A 19,840-nucleotide genomic window follows, 5' to 3' on the forward strand; every position below is an offset into this window, starting at 1 on the left:
AGAAGCAAAAGAAAACCTGAAGTAATAGAATCTGGGGTTTTTTTCTGCATAACAACCTCCTTCTAATTCAAGTTTCCTTACTCCATTTGTGTAAAATGCTGGTGGTGCAGCAAGCAGGTCTCAAAATGGCATATACTTCAGAGTCTTAAGAATGCAATAGCAGTCATACAGACAGAAGAGATCAGAAAAAGATTGACAAAAAGGCCCAATAACCTGCCTATGTGTGACTGAAAGCAACGACTAAATCGGTTAGGGAGAAAAGGCCCTGCTATATCCTCTTCTGCAAACAGGAGACTTCCACTCTGCATGTCCAACATTTAGGGTGCCCTTGCTCTGCTCTCCCTCTCTGGGGGGGCAGGAGTAGCCCACAACACCCTGAGCACCTGGAGCTGCACACTGTCACCCACACCCTCTGAACTGCACCCTGGACCCCTGGGGGGGTCATCCTCCAAGCCAAGGACTCTAGATAGGATCAGATATCTAACAAACAGAAAACTCCATTTCAAAACCCATACTCATAACAAATCCAAATAATAAAAATCATACTTTAAAATCACATTTAGTAATACTTTTATAATTAATTACTGGTTTTCTTACCTTTCATACTCTAAATTAATTGTAAAACTATTTTGACTACATACCACTAGGTTTCCAATCACCATGACTAGCATGAAAACAATAAGGCACATGGCTTGGCCTGCAACCTCCATGCAGTCCCACATGGTTTCTATCCATTCTCCACACAGCACTCGGAATACAATCAGGAAAGAGTGGAAAAAGTCGTGCATGTGCCAGCGAGGCAGTTCACAGTCACTGGAGATCTTGCAGACGCATTCCTTGTAGCTCTTCCCAAAGAGCTGCATCCCAACCACAGCAAAAATGAACACAATGATGGCCAGCACCAGGGTCAGATTCCCCAGAGCTCCCACTGAGTTGCCAATAATCTTAATCAGCATATTTAGGGTTGGCCAAGATTTTGCCAATTTGAAAACTCGCAACTGAAAAAAAAAAATACAGGCATTATTTGCAGTAGTTACAAAAATGCTATAGAGATGGCAGTGTTACAAACTAGTGACTCAGCAACAGCAAAAAGAAACTTCAACATGATTCCAACAACCCTAACTTCCATAGTATTTCATGAAGCCTATACTTTTAAAATGTAATAAATTTTAGACTTTGCTCTTTTTTTTCCTGTGGGGTTTTTTTCTAGTAGTGTTTTGTTTGTTTCATTGTTTTAGCATATCTATTCTTTTCCACATGAAAGGAACAGCACACTCATTGTATTTGCTCAGACAGTGGATTCTTAACACATACACTTTGGACACTACATGTAGAAACAAATTAAAATAAAACTATTTTTCTAATAAAATAAAGGGTTTTTTTTTCCTAAGGGGGAAAGAAAAATCTATCTCCTTAAAATTTATTAAATCCATGAATTTTATAATTCCTACATTTAAAAGAACACCTCTAGCCTTCTTGCTATTTCCAGATATGAAACCCAGCAAGACTACAAAGTTTCCTACTTCTCAATATACACTAAAAAATTGTACATTTCACTGAACTTTACTCATTCATCTTTAAACAATATAATAAAATTACAGCTCTTTCCCCTTAAAGAATATTTGCTTCTGAACAGTAAAATGGCACACAGTGTTCAATGATAAATAATTTCTAAAACATGCCTGCAGATATACCCTGTGTCAATTACTAAAAAGTATACTAGAAGGTGTCTTATTTATATGAACAGAGTTGAAATACAAACATAATTCATTAATTAATGCAGATGTATTATTTACCAATCTGAATGAGCGGAGAACGGATAATCCATCCACATTTGACAAAAAAAGCTCCACCAAACTAAGAGTAACTATGAAACTATCAAAAATATTCCAGCCAACTTGGAAATAATTAAAAGGATGCATGGCAATTATCTTGAGAACCATTTCTGCTGCAAAAATTCCAGTAAAGACCTGAAGAAAAAAATGTTACTGTTACTTTATGGATGAATATGACGAAGTTGAACCTGCAGATAGGGAACAACTGAAGTAAGAAGTAACATCCCTCTTACAGCAGAACATCACTAAGTAAAATTATCACAAGCTGAACCCCACAGAGAAGGTAAGTAGCAACATCAAAATGAGCTGTAGCATAAATACACACCATCAGTTAAAGCTAAGGTACATTTAGTGCCTACAGAAGAATAAGCTATTCCTAACAGGCTCCAGTTTGCTCCTTATATCTGCCATCCATCTAATTAAAGGAACTTTCCCCAGCAAGATAATGCACTTGCCCTTGTCAGAATGGAAGCTGCTTTAACAAAGCTGTGTGGGAAAACATGAACTGGTCATAAATTGATGTACTATTAATGAAGTCTCTATAAGAACTCACAAGTAAGCTTATCATCTCTAATGGCAAAAAAAAGGTCAATTATGCCAAGGCTTGCCTAAGTAAAACTCCTTTCTGACTCTGAATGCCTCTGACATCTTCTGAAGCAGCAGGCAAACAACACCTCTGAAATAAATTCATTGTATTTACTGTAGATGTATGATCACCACTATCTACAAAACTGCATAAATTACTATCTTTCTTTAAAAAGATGAAAAAAAGTTCAAAAACATCAGGAGCACTTTATAGTCTCTAAATGTAGAGCTACAGAGTCCAAAAAGGAAGAAAGCAACTGCTGAAACCATACCAGTGTCATAGTGGCATACTGGCTGACTGGGAGCACACACAAATTCTTGGCATGAAGGAACACTCACACATACTAAACTACTTCATTACATAGGAAAGGTAAGAATGGGAGTTTCCTAGGTAAAACATACAAACACAATTACAAGATAGGTGTCTGAAACAGCTACTGATCCTCATCTATTTGTCTCCCCTATCTTTTCCTCAAAGACATCCTGCATATATTTTAAACTGCAACATGAGATATTTATCTTGTACAGATAATGATCTCTTATTCCAGGTTAAGATGAAAACAGTGAAATATATCTGTATTGGATAAAAGTATCAGCATATAATTTAAATGCTGATACCTTAACCCTTTAAAACCCAGTATGTTACCAACATGTATTAGAATTTCAGATATTCCAATAACAAAATTGTTTTATTATTTTTCTAGATCATAATCACCAGAATAACCACTTAGAATAAGCATAGGTTAAAGAAGTATAACATACCTGTATTATTGCTTTTATAAACCAAAATAATGCTACCTCACCAAACCCAACCCACACACTGGGTCCATTAAGGAACAAAACCCAGCTGCATCAACAAATACTCTTAGAATAAGTCACACATTCTTTGCCTTCCAAATTGTTATGGTCCAATCAAATAAATGGTCTTCAAGCAAATCAATACATAGCAATAGCTGTGAAAAATAATAATCCAAAATAGCATTCAGCTCTTTTTGTGTTGTCAATGGTACTTACAATAAAAAGGATCTAATTTGACTCCTGTTTATTTTTTTAATACTAAACAAAAGCATGTCAGATTTCTTTCCATTTCATGTAATTCAAAATCTGGCTTTTGGAAACTCTATTGAAGAAGTTGTAATACAGAAGACAAACTTTAAGATACAGCATCTCTCAAATACTCTAATACACAACATAGTCCAAATGGTATTTTTAGACTATTTTTAGTACAATTAAACCCTTAATATTAATTTTATGGGATGACAAAAACTATAAAATCAATTCTATTCCAAAGAGAAACCAGTTTCCAACTGTATAAAAGTTTGCAGATTGAAGGACTTACCAGATTTCCTACTGTAAGTACAGTGGCAAACTGCTCAGTCATTGGATAATGTTCCATGGCCATAAATAGTGTGTTTAAAACTATGCAAACTGTGACAGCCAGGTCAACAAATGGATCCATTACAATAAATTCAACTACACTCTTTACTTTTAACCAGGGCTCACAACAGTCCCAAATCAAGAAAGTGTGGGCAAACTTATCCCAGCAAGGTGGACAGTTTTGCCTGGATCCTTCAAGTTCTGGAGAAAAAGAGAAATTTATAGTGAAGTTTTGGAGAATGTGAAGGTAATTTTTTATCTGCTTTTTCAGGTTTTAATCATCATACCTGGAACCACTAAGGACACTTGGAGGAACATCCTCAGATTTCCAGGAGGTTAGTTTATTGTTTCTGACACAAAAGGTTTTAGAAACCTTAAAGAAAAACCTCAAGTGTTCTGAGAAAATAATTTAAAAACTTGTCTATTTTTAATAACACACAGTCTTGTTTAAAAAAACACAAAAAACCATAAAAACTATGCTAAAGATTGGAAGCTTTTTTTCAGTAAAACTTTCAACTTCAAACTCCTCTTAAATGTCTAAGTACTTATTTTCAGGAAAAAATAACATTAATTTTAGCTTTAAAAATGTGTTGAAAATTATTCAAGCTTTTTTCATTATTTTCACAAGTAGTCATTCCACCGTTCAAAGTAATTCTTGTACAAATTTTCTTCTCCTTAATAACAAAAGCCTGGCCTTGGATTTGATCTAATATTTTTATGGTATTGTTAGTGGCAAATGTATCACAAGGCATTTCTTCCAATACCTGCATTGCTAAGCATGAATAACAAGCATAAAACACATACATATTACCCATTTTAATTACAATGAGTTTTTTACACCAGCGTGCTTACCAGATTCCTTTTTTTTCTTTTTTCACTATGTGCATGCATTTTTTCCTGTTATTCAGTTTATGTATTTGCAATGTTGATATATTTTTCCTCTTCTCTATTTGTATTGTTATATAGTACCTTCAAGCAATCTAAGACTATGTCAAGAAAGTTCAAGTGTCTACAGTTATAACACACCTTCCATTCTATTTGTGATAACATCAGCTAGACTCATGGCCCTTTCCCTTAAATCAGGATCTTCCAGCAACTCCATTGGTATTTGATATGAACTTGTACGTCTGCTTTTTAGTCTTATTTCTGTGGTAGTGCTCTATGAAAAAAATAAAAGAAACAAAGGTGTGTAAATTAAATTCAACTTCAGAAATATTGTGATTTTTTTCTTAATTATTATTTTCATTATATACTTCCTAATACAATTAATACTTTTAAAACATTAAGAAAAACATTTGGATACTTAGCTCCCATACTTCTGCTGCATTTTACTCAAATAACATTACTCCACTTTAGACACCAATAAATTTTGGAGGGGGCTACAGCCAAGCAAACAAAGTAAGACTTGCAGAACTTGTGTAACAACAATTCCCAGTTCCATATTTTCTCTAATAATTCCATTCTAAACTAGCTCATTCACAAAATAATTCTAACAAGGCATTAATGCTAAGAAGATTCTGCAGCAACTATTCCATAAAATAAAGTTTTAAAGATCACTTTTGATCTCTATACCCATTCAAAATTATTTAAATTATATTTTCTAAATTGAATCATTATCAACTCTGATTTATTTTATGAATTTCAACTGAAGAAACAGCATAGGTGTGACTTAATTGATCCCAAAAATAAATACTTGTTTTACATGATTTTATTTTAAAAAATGAAAGCTGTGTTATAACTATAATATTGAGCACATCTCAGTTATGAAGAATTTTTGAATGCATAAGGATGGGTAGACTTTTTTTCAGTCCATTAAATAAATGAATGAAAGTAAATGTACAATAAACTGCAAGAAGATTATAACTGGAAGGCATCTGGCTGATAACTGCAAGGAAGCTGGCTCATGTACTTTCAGTGCTATGACCCATAAAGAAATTTCTGTTTCAGTAAAATAACATTTTTAGGAAAAAACATGCAAATGTGTCTGCTCCATTCCCAAAGCAGACTGAGGGAAAAGGAAAAACCGAGCAGAATTAAAATGTTTTGTTGGTTTGGGGTTTTTGGCTTTTTTTTTAAATTATACCCTGATCCTAGGCAGTAAGCAACTCAGATAGCCTTTGAAACCCAGGAGGAAAAAATGCTTTCAGGACTTTTAAAATGTCAACATAATCTTTAAGACTATGCTATATTTGCACAATACCAAATATATGAACAAATGCATATTACTGACAGAGAATCAGAAAATACACTTACAAGGAGGCTAAAACCATAAAGAAAAAAAGAATGTAAAAATCTAATAATGTACAGGAAGCCTAGAGTTGGACATCCTATTTGGAAATCCTAAAACAGATTTAGAGATGGAACATTGCTAATTATTCATTAAGCAGATGTACTCATATCTTTTCTTTGTATGTAAAACTTACTACTTTGTTCTCTTTCATGCTTCAGCCTCTCACTTTGGACTGAAACACTTCAAACTCATTTCATTACAGTAAGATTGCAAAAGCATTCACAACTTCCCATCCATTTTCAAAACAATAATTTTTGAAACATTGTCCATGCAATAAAGAAAGGCCATGAAACCTGGAGTAATTTTAAACTTTCTTACATTGCCATCAGTCGATGGTTGATCTATTATCACCTCTGGCAGAAGTTGTGCAGCAGGAGACAACACACCTGGTGGTCCATTCACCAAGGAAACCACTCCATTGCAATCCACAGTGCTGTGCATCATCCCATTCACTGGGAAGACTGTCAGCCTTCTGGATGACCCACTGGCCTGGCTGATGTTACTGCTGCGCCGTTCTGCCTGCCTGCGCGGCAGAAACACAGAACCTCTTCTGCTCAAATTATCCTCAAACGTGCTGTGCTCATCGTCAGCAAAGTCATTTTCTGATCCTCTCTCTCTCCCATCATCTCTAGAACTGAAAAAACTTTTTCTGCTACTAGGCCTGGGAGAAAACAGGGAGCCATGAACACTCAGCAAAGACTGCAAAGGAAACATAAAAAAATGACCGTCTGGAGATTATAAGTATACAAAATTCATGTCTATGCACAAGAAAAACAACAATCATTTATATTCCCTGGGAATTTGTCAGTGTTATCTTTAATACACTGCCACAGGGTGATCTCAAAGATGCATTGCAGATGAAAGTCAACTGAATGGGTAAATTTACACTGTACCTAAAACAATGACTGGAGAGAAAAAAAATAACATGTATAAGGCCATAGCTGTTTAATGATCTGCTTTAAAGAGAAAAACCAAGATTTACATAAACTCCAATGATCTACAAAGATCATGCATTACATTAAAAGATATCAATACCTTTAATCTTCTGAATTCATACATTATACTTAAATTTTCCTCTTATGAATTAAGAAGGCATTTCTATCTCAAATTAACTAGGAAAATGCTGTGCATGTTAAGGTCCTAAATAATAAAATGAGAGACAACAAAACACTTTTTTAAGGTACGCTGGAGAAAATAATACCAACTGTATGTTGGTATTTAAGAGAATGCTACATTATTTTCCCTTTGTTGCCTTACATTGCAAAGTTGCAGTGAAGTTTGCTGTATGTGACAGTAATCTCACAAATTCCAAAAATTACAATTGCATTACTCACAGTACCTGGTGGGGTGATGTAAATGGCTTCCCATAAGTTAGTCTGTTCCCATCTAATGAAAAACGGAAACCTTTCGTTTCGATACTGCCATCTGATTCAGATTTTGGAAGCTTTTCATCCTTCATGCCATCCTCTTCTCCAGAGAGCTCTCTCTGCCTTCTTTTCTTCCTTCTATTTCTTCTTTCTTTGGCACGTTTTGAACTAAGCTTGGATGAATCTGAAGAACTATCTGAGGGTGCAGCATTCCCACTTTCACAGCTGTACTCAGTCATCTCTGCTGCAGCTGCTGCTATTGCCTGCCACAGCAATTATTTAACAAGATGCTTTATACATCACGCCATTTTTAAAGAAAGATAATCTTGTTCCTAAGATTTGTATCCAATTACTTCTAATAAACAGCACAGCTGGATTTGTGCAAAGTTACAAATGAAATTCTGTAGTATGAATGGAATTCGAATGGAGTTCTATTTAGCAACAGTGTCATGGAGTCAGCCACATCGTCTACAGCCACAAAGTTAATTAGAAAATATTTCAAAATTATTACATTTATTAATTAGAGTACTGAAATTATTTCTAAGATGAGATTTTGGAAAATCATCATGACAATTTACTAGCTATTACCCAAGATAATAGAGATTAATTTTAAATTATTATTCTGATTTGGATGCTACTCATTGCTTTCAGTTCAGAAACTCCTTAACACTTAAAATATTATATATTTTAAAAACAATAAAGAGGCATAGAAAAAGCAGCCCACAGTATTTGCAAGGTATGTTAAAGAATGGCTTTTTTAATATGTAAATTTAATTTTTGGTTTTGTTTTAATAAATAGCCTGCAAAGAAACACGCTAAGGGGCAGATTCTTGGTAGAAAATACCTGAGCTTCTTCTTGCTGCTTCCGCAGTTGTTCAAGCTTCAGTTTAAAGTCTGCCTCCCTCTGCTCCGCTTCAACAATAGTTGCTTGATTTTGTTCTTCATAGGCCATGGCAACCACAGCCAAAATCAAGTTAATCAAATAGAAGGAACCCAGAAAAATCACCACAACAAAAAATATCATATATGATTTGCCAACAGCTCGTAGTGTCTACAGAAGGAGATGAGAAATCAACCAGCTGGTGAAGAAATTTATCAGTTCTGCAGTTCATAAGCATTAATGACTTTGAAAAGTGCAAAACTTAGTTGGTTTTCCTTCTGTAGTAAAATCATACAAATTTTCTGAATTACAAATAAAGGGAGCATTCCTGTATGTGAAAACCATGCCTAAGGATCATGCTGCTTTGTGACAAACCTCTTTCAATGCCTAATAATCTTAGGAAGTATGTGGGATCAGAGTTCTTAATGTAAGTCACATAGCACAGGTTGGAGGCTTAAAATGCTTACCATGTATTAGCATTCTTTCCCTTTGAAACAACCAAATGATCTAAAAGTGGCACAATTGACTAGATCATTAGAAGATAGTATTTATTATAATTAACACATTTGCACACACTATATGATGAAAAGCGAGTGTATGAAAGTTAATTTGCATCAACTCATGCATTCTAAGTTAGAAAAAATAGAACTAAGGGTACTGAAATTAAGGTTCAGGTTCTGCTGTCATGAAGTCTTTTTACAATTTAAACTCAATATGGACATTTTAAAAAATATCATGAGGCACAAAATGAAACATACACTGAAAAAATTAAATTAAGGACCAAAAAACCCCTCATGTGCCTCTTCAGAAATCATGAGAGATTCTGTATCATGTCCATGTCTGTTTAGTTTTGCAACTGAATTTGCTCCCTTTGATAGATGTTAATGGCTAACAATAGCAATGGTATGTAATACAAATGAGAATGATTGATTTGGGGCCAGTAAAACACTAACCACAATTTTTAAAATATACTCACCAACTGATAAAGATTTTCCCAGTAGTCCTGTGTCATCAGTCTAAACAGTGACAAGAAAGCCCAACTGAATGTGTCAAAGCTAGTATATCCATAGTTGGGGTTTTTACCAGCTTTCACACAGATAAACTGTTCTGGGCATTTACTAGAAGAGGGGAAAGAAAAAGAGGCAAAACAATCCATACACAAATTTCATATAACACTATTTAAAAAAAATATTGTTTCTTGAGCTTCATATGAAGCTTCATCTGTGGAGGGTTCTGCTATTTATGGCTTAAAACAATTCAAAGATTAGTGAGGAAATTGAAAGTCTGTTCTTTAAAGAATAATCCAGAGAGAGCAAACAAGTGATGACTAATTTCTTCTATGGCCTTTCACAATTTTAAACAAAATAAAGTCTATTATAAACAGTTTGATACTACCTCTGCAAATATCTCTTCAATGAAAATAATATATGCATTTAACATAGATATTTCAATAGGTGGATACTTCCATGCAGGAAAAAGTCAGCCAGCACACATATTTTATGCTGAACTTTGTCTGTCAGGGAGGTTGGCACACCAGATTTCTTGGCTTCTTCACATCTGTAAGCCTAATCAACAAATTCTACCAATTTGTCAAGAGCAAATAACCAGCATAGGGATACTTCTATGCCATGCAATTTTTCATACTGGTTTTGAGAGTAGGAGATGTAATCTTGATATCAAATGTAAGCATGCTGTTTCAATTAGGACAGAAGAGGCTTTTGTCCCCCAAACCTCTATAGAAAAACACTATGAAGATTTCTTTTCCTGTATGGGTGCCTGTTTGATGTGCATTTATACCTGTACACAATTTTATCTGATAGTTACATATATAAGTTAAATGGTCACAAAAATAGTTTGAGTGTGTGAGTTTTAAAGCCATTACCAACCAAAACCAAGGGATGGACTGATAATTCATAAGCATATAGTATTATATGATATGGCTATTATATGATTGCTATTTTAGAGTTGAGAAATGGCAGGAAACCCATGGCAAACAATGTTCTTAAGTCCTTGATAACACAAGGTCTACCACCTAAGAGGAATTTTCTAATTACATATGAGCTTTAAAACAAATTTCCAGCAAAATATTTTGTCATTTAACATTTTCATACAACCAAGTGTCTAGCTACTAGGAACCATGACCATATTATTATTAACTGTGACATTAGGAAACTAAAATATCTTTTTAAAGTTTAGATTGATATTTTTACATGTTTAGACAGATAGTATGTCATTTTCAGTGTACCTTACCCTGCATCTGAGCTATTGCCACAAAGCAGAAAATCCTTTGCTCCTTCTGGGCGATAGAAATGACCTAAAAAAAAGAAGTAATATGTTTACAAATTAAAATAGTTTTTTTGGTCTTTTTGTGAGGATGAATCTATGTTCAAGTCATCAGGTTTTGAATGTTCATAATCTCCCATTAATGTTTTCCCAGCATTGGGTTCAAATACTGGCAGAATCATATAACTGATCTGTTTCCAAAACACCTGCCATGGGCAGGAATGCCACTTAATAGATTGGGGCCCCATGCAACCTGGCCTTGAACTCTTCCAGGGAAGGGGCATCCACAGCTTCTCTGGGCAACAAAATAAAAATACATTGCAAAAATAAAATCCTAGGACAATGATTAGAACATAAATTGCATTTTCTTTTCTTGAGTCACTTCCCACTGAATACCCTTCCAAGATAGTTAAGAGATATAAAATACAAAACTTAAAATTCCTCTTATTCAGTAAGTAGATTGTAATCAGACAAAGCCTGTCTCCTTTAAAATGGAGCATTTATAATGGCTTTCTGGCAGTTTTGCAGTCAGAGCAACATTAACTAGCTCATCCTGGGAAAATATGAAGGCAGCTTTTAAAAAGAAGACAGGTGCTCCAATTACAATGTTCCAACAGCTGCTGTACTATAAACAACTTTACAGGATTTTTCTTTTAATTAAGGTGGTAGCCTTCAGAAAAATATAAATACATATTGTTATTAATGATTAACAATTGTGCTGTCCTTAAAATAAAAGAAAAAAAAACAGAAGAAGAATACAGTTAGAAAGACGATAATGAATTAGGGAAGAAGTTTATAGAAGGTAGACCCCATTCAGTGGGACCTAGGCAAACTGGAGAAACAGGCTGACAGGAGACACATAAAATTCAGCCAAGACAAATGCGGCTGTGTATCCGGGAGGGAAGAACCCCTTACGGTGATACAGGCTGGGAAGTGAGTGGCTGACAACAGCTCTGCAGAAAATGCACTGGGCATTTTGCTGGACAGAGAGCCAGGAGAGGCTGAGTTAGCAGGGTGCCCTGACACCCAAGAAGGGCAACAGCCTGCAGGGCTGCAGGAACAGAAGGCCAGCTCACAGAGCAAGGGAAGTGACTGCCCCCCTCAGCTCTGCACTCATCAGACCATACCCAGAGCACTGTGTCCAGGTTTGGCAGCCCAGTGCAAGCAGACTGGGATGTAATACACACAAATTCCTATTCTTTGCCATCCAATTTAATTGGGTTTTTTAATCTTTAGTCTGCAGCATAAAACAGTTATGTTGTGATTGTGTGCTGGTTTACATACAAATAGAATTTTAGCAGATCACAACACTATTTCTTACTTTCGTCATTAATGTACGTTGCCCAGTCAAATTCTGTACCATTAAAGAATGGAACTACATGCTCTACAAAGGCTGTTGAATTTTTTGATGGCCAGAACAGGCATTTATTCTTCAAGTTGCCCATGAACAGCTGCAGTCCTATCAGTGCAAATACACTCAGGCAGAACACAGTCAGGATCATCACATCTGAGAGCTTCTTCACAGACTGAATTAAGGCTCCAACAATAGTCTTCAAGCCTGCAAACAGAGGCAGATTTTTATTATAATATGAAATATTTAACTAAGCTAAAATGCAATCTAAATGTCTCCAACACACTACTAAATACCATGCACAGCTTAAAAAAAAACAGTCTTAAAGCATTTTCTTTTCCAAAGGGAAAGCTACCAATAAGTTTCATCAATCCTGAAAAATAATTTGAAAATATGAATGGGAATGAATGGCATACATTCCAAAGCACCTGCTCTTCAAATCAAGAGCTTTGAATTCATGCTCTCTATACATGTACACTACATCTAAAGAAAATAGTTTATTTTATTTTCTTTTTGATGCCTCTTGCTCCAAACCTTTGCCAGTATTCTATTACAACACACAATATTTGGTTCTATAACACCAAACAAAAAGAGACCACAATTTTACTTCGGTAGCAATTTTGATGTCTGCATTCTAATGCATCTTCTTCTGTTGGAGGTGGGGTTTGGTGAAGATAGGCATCATAAGCTAATAACTACATCATGCAATCCCCATGCTACTCATTATTATCTTACTCCTCTGTCAGAAATTCAACTTTTACAAAACTCTAAAATTTTCAATCCCAAATGTCTTTCATAAATATGTATATATAACATTCACATTAAAAAGACTTAATTTTGATCCTTATTGTGGGAGAGAAAATTTGACATTATTAAATGGAGGAATATACAGGCTATGCAGATGAGTTCTTCATGCAATTGACTGTTAAACTCTGAGGCTGACTGTTTTACAGAATTAGGAAAGGAAATGAAATTAAGACAAAAACCTGGATGTTTCTCTTAAAAACATGAGTTCAGCTTCTGTGCAGTTTCAGTCAGCCTCAGTGTTTAACCTCGCTCTCACCTGGAATGACTGATATTGTTTTCAAAACTCGGAGAACTCTGAATGTTCTCAACGCTGAGACATTGCCCAGGTCCACAAACTCTGTCACATATCTGTAGTGAGGGATTCCACACACAAACACAATGACAGCACACACAAAATTAAACAGAGGTGATGTAGAGTGTCTACTATTTTACACAGTTACTTCTTACCTGGAATTACAGAAATAGTTTTCAAAGCTCTCAATACTCTGAAAGTTCGAAGAGCTGAAAGATTGCCTAGGTTTACAAATTCTGTTATATACCTGTAGGATTAAATCACAGTTATTCAGAATTGAGGCAGAGCTTATACTACTTACCTGGACCTGAAATCCAGAAACCCTGGGTTTTTTTGTTTGTTTGTTTGTTTGTTTTAAGGAATAAGTTAAAGACTTGCATCCATATTCTCCTGTTTCCATTAAATTTTCCCTAAGAAATTCACCCTCAAGATTTACCATTAACTGCAATTTTAAAATGAAACCTATAGACCTGCTTTTGTCTTTAAAATCCTATTTTAAATTGATTGTTAGTGGTATCTTCTGTATTGTGGAATAGTCCACTAATTCTGCTATGTGCTACATTAGTGTAAAATATTCTAGTGGAAAAACTTGAAGCACAATTCAGCTACAATTAATTTAATATGGCCTAATATAAGCCAAACAAACTATTTCAGGTTCAAAAATCTTGGTTATTTTATTTAAGAAAATATTATATACTTACGCAAAGGAAATTACAACAAAATCAAGCCAGTTCCAGGGGTCACGAAGGCACGTAAAATCATTTATACAGAAGCCTCTTGCAAAGACTTTTACTAGAAACTCAAAAGTATAGATTCCAGTGAAAGTGTACCTATGAGGAAACATGCAAGCAAAAGTTAAAGATCGTTGTGTTGTTCAGTGATACATCATGAGCATGCAGGAAAATAACTCAAACCCAGTAATTAGCACATTCACTGAACAGCAGTTATAAACTCACACAAAAGTATGACTGGTTTTCCACCATTCTTTTGTGAGATAATAGGATGATACTTTCTCATTTTGTCTGAAAAATATTTTTGCTGTTTCTAGCACATAAGATGTTTTAATTTCAGCACTAATAATGATAACATGAATAACATGAAAAAAAAAGTTTGTTCATATAACATTTGAGCATGGTTGCCACATCAGAAATAAAGTCCATGGGTAAGTAACACCTAGTACTTACTGAAGGTACTTGACAGTTGAACACATAGACTTAAGAATGATAAACAATAATCCTCAGCAGAGGTATTTCCTTTAAAGAGTAGCTGTGTCCCATAATTAGATTTTGCTGCACAAAATGAAGGTGTTTCAGAGGGGCTGTAGAAAGAATCTGGCACACTGAAAACCAGTAGTTTTGGGCAGAATGACCAATTTTTTTTTTCTTTTTTTAATGATACAGAACAGCTCGGGAAGGAGAACGCATGAAAACATTGCTGGTACGAACATTCTGAGGAAATGTATTTAGCAGCATTTTGTTCAGAGAAAAAGGGTAACAATGTCACAGCTTCCTTCCTTCACAGAGCTTGCAGGACTGCGCTGATTAGGGATGATCAAACTCCAAGCAGGAAAAAGGAGAGTACTGGTATTACACAAGTAAGTAAAACTGCATGGTCTAGCTCTTCATTTGCTTTTCATTTTTAAAAATTATTAGCCTATTTAAGTATACTTACTCTACATTCTTCGCCCATTCTGGAAGTTTCTTCCATGTCATAAATACACAATTTGCCAAAATAGTGAGCATAATGACCTTGTTGAACAATGTTGACTGTAGTTAAGGAACATACCCCTTTTAAAAGCCAAATTTGCAGAACACAAAACACGAGGAATTGACCAAGACATAATATTGACAACATATATGACAAAAATCAGTTTTCTATCACTAACAATGTCATAAATAATGCAAAGAGATTTCACAAGAATGATAGTTATACACCTATCACAGAATCATTTAGGTTGGAAATGACTGCTGAGGTCACCAAATCCAACTTTCGACTCTTCACTTGTCAACTACACCACGGCACTATGTGCCACATCCACTCATTTCCTGAACATCTCCAGGGATATTGAATCTACCACTTCCCTGCGGAGTCCATTCCAATGTTTGACAACCTTTTTTGTCAAGAAATTCCTCCTGATGTCCAACCTGAACGTCCCCTGCTGCAGCTGGAGGCCACTTCCTCTTGTCCTGTCTCTGGTTACCTGGGAGAAGAGCCTGCCCCACCCGGCTACACCCTCCTTCCAGGGAGCTGCAGACAGCAGTAAGGTCCCTCTGAGCCTCCTCTTCTCCAGGCTAAACACCCCCAGCTCCCTCAGCTGCTCCTCACAGGACTCAATCTCTTCACCAGCTTCACTGCCCCTCTCTGGACCTGTTCCAGCACCTCAATGTCCTTTCTGAACTGAGAGGCCCAGAACTGGACACAGCACTCGAGGTGTGACCTCACCAGTGCCGAGTACATGACAATCACTGTCCTGGTCCTGCTGGTCACACTATTCCTGATACAGGCCAGGATGCCACGGGCTTTCTTGGCCACCTGGGCACACACCTGGCTCATGTTCAGCTGCTGTCTACCAGCACCCCCAAGCCCTTTCCCCTGGGCCACTTTCCAGCCACTCTGCCCCCAGCCTGTAGCACTGCATGAGGCTGTTGTGGCCCATTTGTAGGACCCAGCAGCTGGTCATGCTGAACTCATGTTCTTGGTCTGGCCCATCCATCCAGCCTGTCCAGGTCTCTCTGCAGGGCTTTCCTACCCTCCAGCAGATCGACCCTCCCACAACACTTGGTGATATCCACAGACTTACAAAGAGTACACTCGCTCCCTTCATCCAGATCATCCATAAAGATTTTAGACAGGCCTGGGTTCAATACTGCACCTTAGGGAACTCTACTAATGACTTCTCTTCTTCTCAATTTAATCAGAAGATTAAGTGACTAATCTTTGCTCAGATTGATTTTGAAAGTATAATTTTTTTGGCAGGAACACATTCAAACACTAAATCAAAACTCCTAGTTTTAACATTAGTAATATTAATTAGTAACCATTTTTAACAAACCACTTGAAAAGGATATGAATGAACCAAAATCTTAATAGCTAGTCTTCTAGTGATATTGAAAGGAGATAAAAGGTACAAGGCAGGTGTGGCACTGAACCTGTGGATTGTCTTCGCTTTATCCAGTACTATAAATGTCTTTAAAAAAAAAGACAAAAAGGGCATGAGGGTAGCTGGGTTAGGAAATTCAGGATACATTTTAGCAACCTTGCCATAGTACAGGCCGCTTACACACATCTAAGTAGACAAATTTATTTTCAGTAGAATTGCAGAAGGAAATAACAGATTCTAAATTTTCATATGAGCAAAGAAAATGCTACACCACACATTCTTTGTCTCTGTGCTCTTAAAATCTGCATTTCAGATTTTCTAGGATTAAGTAATTACATTAAAACTATAATTAAAAATGTGAATTTTTACATTTAAATTTAATAAAGCTCTTTTACTTACATTTCAGAACAAAGTTGGCAATGCAAAACAAAGCAACTAAGTAACAATTTTTGGTTTTTGTTACTTACACAAGGAACTATTTAACCATTTCAGCAGGTTAAAACTTCTTTTGAGGTGAGACGGCCTTGACCTTTAAAATCCTTGGCTTTACTGCTTTATTGCTTGTGCAGCTGCCACTAGTACCATCAATGTAACCATTTCTGATTTTAAATAGGAGACACAATGAAAACTTCATCTACTGAAATCTTAATTCAATCTACATTTAATGATTATTCTCCCAAAATCTATTATCTGGAAATAAGCAGGTTACAACGCTGAATATTTCTGTTTTCCAATGACATTTTACTATAAAAGAAATAGGTCATTTGCCAATAGTGTTTGTGAAGTTAAGAGAACAATAACTGAAATAACTGAAAAATCTGCATGATTATTAGTCTTCAACATTTTATCCTAGGAAAAAACCTGCTTTAATTAGGTTGCTTATTACTGATCTAATACAGCTCTTTGGTTAAATTCTTATCTTCCAAGACACTATTTTGTTGATTATTTAGTACTTAATTTCAAAAACCTGTTCTATGGTTTTAATTCAACAAGCCTCTTATTGATTATACAATAAAATAGCCACTTGCTGCTTATTTTGTACTGCCTTTTTAATGCAAACTCAGTTTTGTTTTCCTTTTTGACATCATTTCACTTCACATGCATATATAAAAATAACTTTCCTTCATCTGTACTTGCCAAAGTAAACACCTTGCTTTTTTCTTCCTTTTTTATTAGTATATCTATAAATGAAACTGAATCAGTATATATCAATTTAGATTTTGTCTTCTTTGCCTATAACATAGATCCAATACCAAAACACAAAGATTGATTTAGTCTTTACACTTTTTTTAAAATTTTGTAAACAAATATTTTTATGGTATTTTGAGGAATGTTTGACAGCAATTGTTCTGTCATATGACTGAGTGAGCATTTTGTTTAAAGACATCTGTAATGAACTAGACCTCAGGTATCCTGCTTCTTACAAAAACCCAGAGAGCAGCCAGAGAGATAGAAAGTTTTCAAATGGTTCAGCATTAAATCAGATCTGAAGAGATTACAGGACATTTAATACAAAATCCATTAACTAAAATACCATAACATGAGACATTAAAAGCGCCTTTTTTTCCCCCTTTTTTTTTAAGGCAACTTTAGCAAGAGTTACAGTTGTCATTATAGAGAAATCAAAATAACTAACATGACAGTACCTAGTGCCTAATACTTTCAACCAGTGCTTCTGACCAATTCCCCAGCAGAGCATTTATCAGGTTATAGTAAAACAGGAGTGCTCTAATTACATTCTTAACACAAAACACTTACTTTTTTATTGATATAGTATGGGTCCAGGTCCTCCAAGGGTTCAGACACCATTCCTGGAGGAATATCACCATAAATAAATGGCAGGGTCTTTCCTGCCTCTAAGTCATTGTTTGGCTCTGGGTGATCTGCTTCATAACCAGCATCATCTGTAGGCTCATCTTGGTGACCTTGAAATTTTTCATCAGCAATACGTTTTTCAATGGCTGCAAGAGACTCTTCAGTGAAATAGAAGAAGCTGTCAGGTCCTGGTGGTACCAGCATTGCCCGCGCCATCTTTTCATTCTGCAAATTTTAAATGCTTTTAGGCTCTTGTGTAAGAAGATCCTAGGAGGACATGTAGGAAGAAGAAAGAAGAAACAGAAGGTCACACCACTGACAAAATCCCCAAACACAAGCTTTTGGCACAGTCAGAATCTGCCTCTTTTCTCTTTATAAAGCCATCTTTATAAAGAAATATTTCAATTAACAGTCAGATATTTAATAGAAAATTAGCTACTCACAGCAAAGAGATAGAAGCTAAGAAGTAAAGAAAAAAATAATAAAAGAAAAAAAGAGATCAAATTCTCTTACAGTTTGTCAACTCAGGTAAACACCTCACAACAACAAAAAAAAAAAACCCCAACATTCTAACTTTCCCTAGCCTAAGGGAGTTACCTTATTGTGAATAAGTATTGCAGTCAATGGTCACAACCTCTACCATAGAGATCTATACATTTTTGGCACACCACCTTGAAAAACCTTGCATTTATATTACAAAAGCAGAAAGAAAAAACTTACTATTTTTATTACTCTCAATTTTTTATGGCAACATTGCTCCATCTGGTGGCTTACACTATGACTGCCAAACTAATTTTATATTATATGATTAGGTACTACACAAACACGTTGTATATATAAAGCCATATTCACAGGCAGAAAGCAAGTGGCCTGAAGCTCAGTCTTTCCCTTTTAGGCTTTCTGATTCATATCTACCTGATTTTCAACTGTAACTTTGATGGTGCTATCTCTGTAATTAAGGAAGTTATGATGGATGAGGAGTTTTAGATTTATACAAAAAGAACAGCACAATCAAAATTACAGTACTCTCTTTGAGACCAAGGCTACTTTCAAAATACTTAAAAATAATAAATGCATTAATTGATCATTTCTTTCTAGGTTATATTTTTGACAGTGTACAGTTAGCACCTAAGGGTGCAGCATCTTCAGAATAAACCAATTCTTTTGAACAGACACAAGATAGAATGCAGTCCCATTGCTGACAGTCATTAAGTGTTGTAGCCTTTGTCAACACAACATTGTGCTGAGTTGACCTTGGCTGGCTGCTCTCCCACTCACGTTCCACAAAAGAAACTGCACAGGGGAGAGTGAAGTGAAAGAGCCCAGGTATTAAAATAAAGACAAGCAGATCATTTACAGACTACTGTCATGGGGAAAACAGACTCACTTTGGGAAAAATAACTTACTGCCAATTAAAGCAGAATTAGAAGGTAAAAAACATAAATCCTAGAAGAATTTTCCATCTGCCTCTTTGTTCCAGGCTCAACTTCACTGTTTCACACTTAACTCCTACACCTTCTCCTCCCACAAGAGGCATGGGGAAGGTGGGGAATGGAGCTGGTATCAGATCATGGCAGTCCTTCTTTGCCAGTCTTCCATTCCTGTTTTTCCCTTGCTCCAGCATGTGTCCCTCACACAGGCTGTGAAGCTTCCAGTGTGGCCAAATAGAAGAGGAGCTGTACATATGGTGCTGCCCTGTCACAGGAATGCTGCTCTTTACAGGCCAAATAAAATACAAGCTTTTCAGCACAGCTACACACCAGTGACCAGTCTACCATGCCTATAAACAAGTAGGAGTACACTTAGGAGTCTAAGAAATACTCAGGAAACTTTGTGTTTCAATGATTATCTTCAGACA

General features: G+C 35.8%; 1 protein-coding gene across 1 annotated transcript in view; it reads right to left on the minus strand.

The window, feature by feature from the left end:
- The window catches only part of LOC311155932 (sodium channel protein type 2 subunit alpha-like), a gene marked incomplete at both ends in the record, with an annotated part of 40,696 nt that extends 22,498 nt beyond the window's left edge, over positions 1-18,198 (minus strand). The window contains 15 exons of the mRNA XM_084209433.1: positions 642-998; positions 1,797-1,970; positions 3,760-3,998; positions 4,824-4,956; positions 6,406-6,786; positions 7,427-7,717; positions 8,299-8,505; positions 9,311-9,452; positions 10,585-10,648; positions 11,939-12,175; positions 13,223-13,314; positions 13,769-13,897; positions 14,739-14,815; positions 16,123-16,254; positions 17,926-18,198. Coding sequence (XP_084065559.1) covers positions 642-998; positions 1,797-1,970; positions 3,760-3,998; positions 4,824-4,956; positions 6,406-6,786; positions 7,427-7,717; positions 8,299-8,505; positions 9,311-9,452; positions 10,585-10,648; positions 11,939-12,175; positions 13,223-13,314; positions 13,769-13,897; positions 14,739-14,815; positions 16,123-16,254; positions 17,926-18,198 — 2,928 coding nt within the window. The remainder of the gene's footprint in view (positions 1-641; positions 999-1,796; positions 1,971-3,759; positions 3,999-4,823; positions 4,957-6,405; positions 6,787-7,426; positions 7,718-8,298; positions 8,506-9,310; positions 9,453-10,584; positions 10,649-11,938; positions 12,176-13,222; positions 13,315-13,768; positions 13,898-14,738; positions 14,816-16,122; positions 16,255-17,925) is intronic.
- Between the last annotated feature and the right edge of the window lie 1,642 nt (positions 18,199-19,840).

This window comes from Fringilla coelebs, assembly GCF_963513975.1.
Source record: "Fringilla coelebs genome assembly, chromosome: 7".
In the NCBI taxonomy this organism is placed as follows: Eukaryota; Metazoa; Chordata; class Aves; order Passeriformes; family Fringillidae; genus Fringilla; species Fringilla coelebs.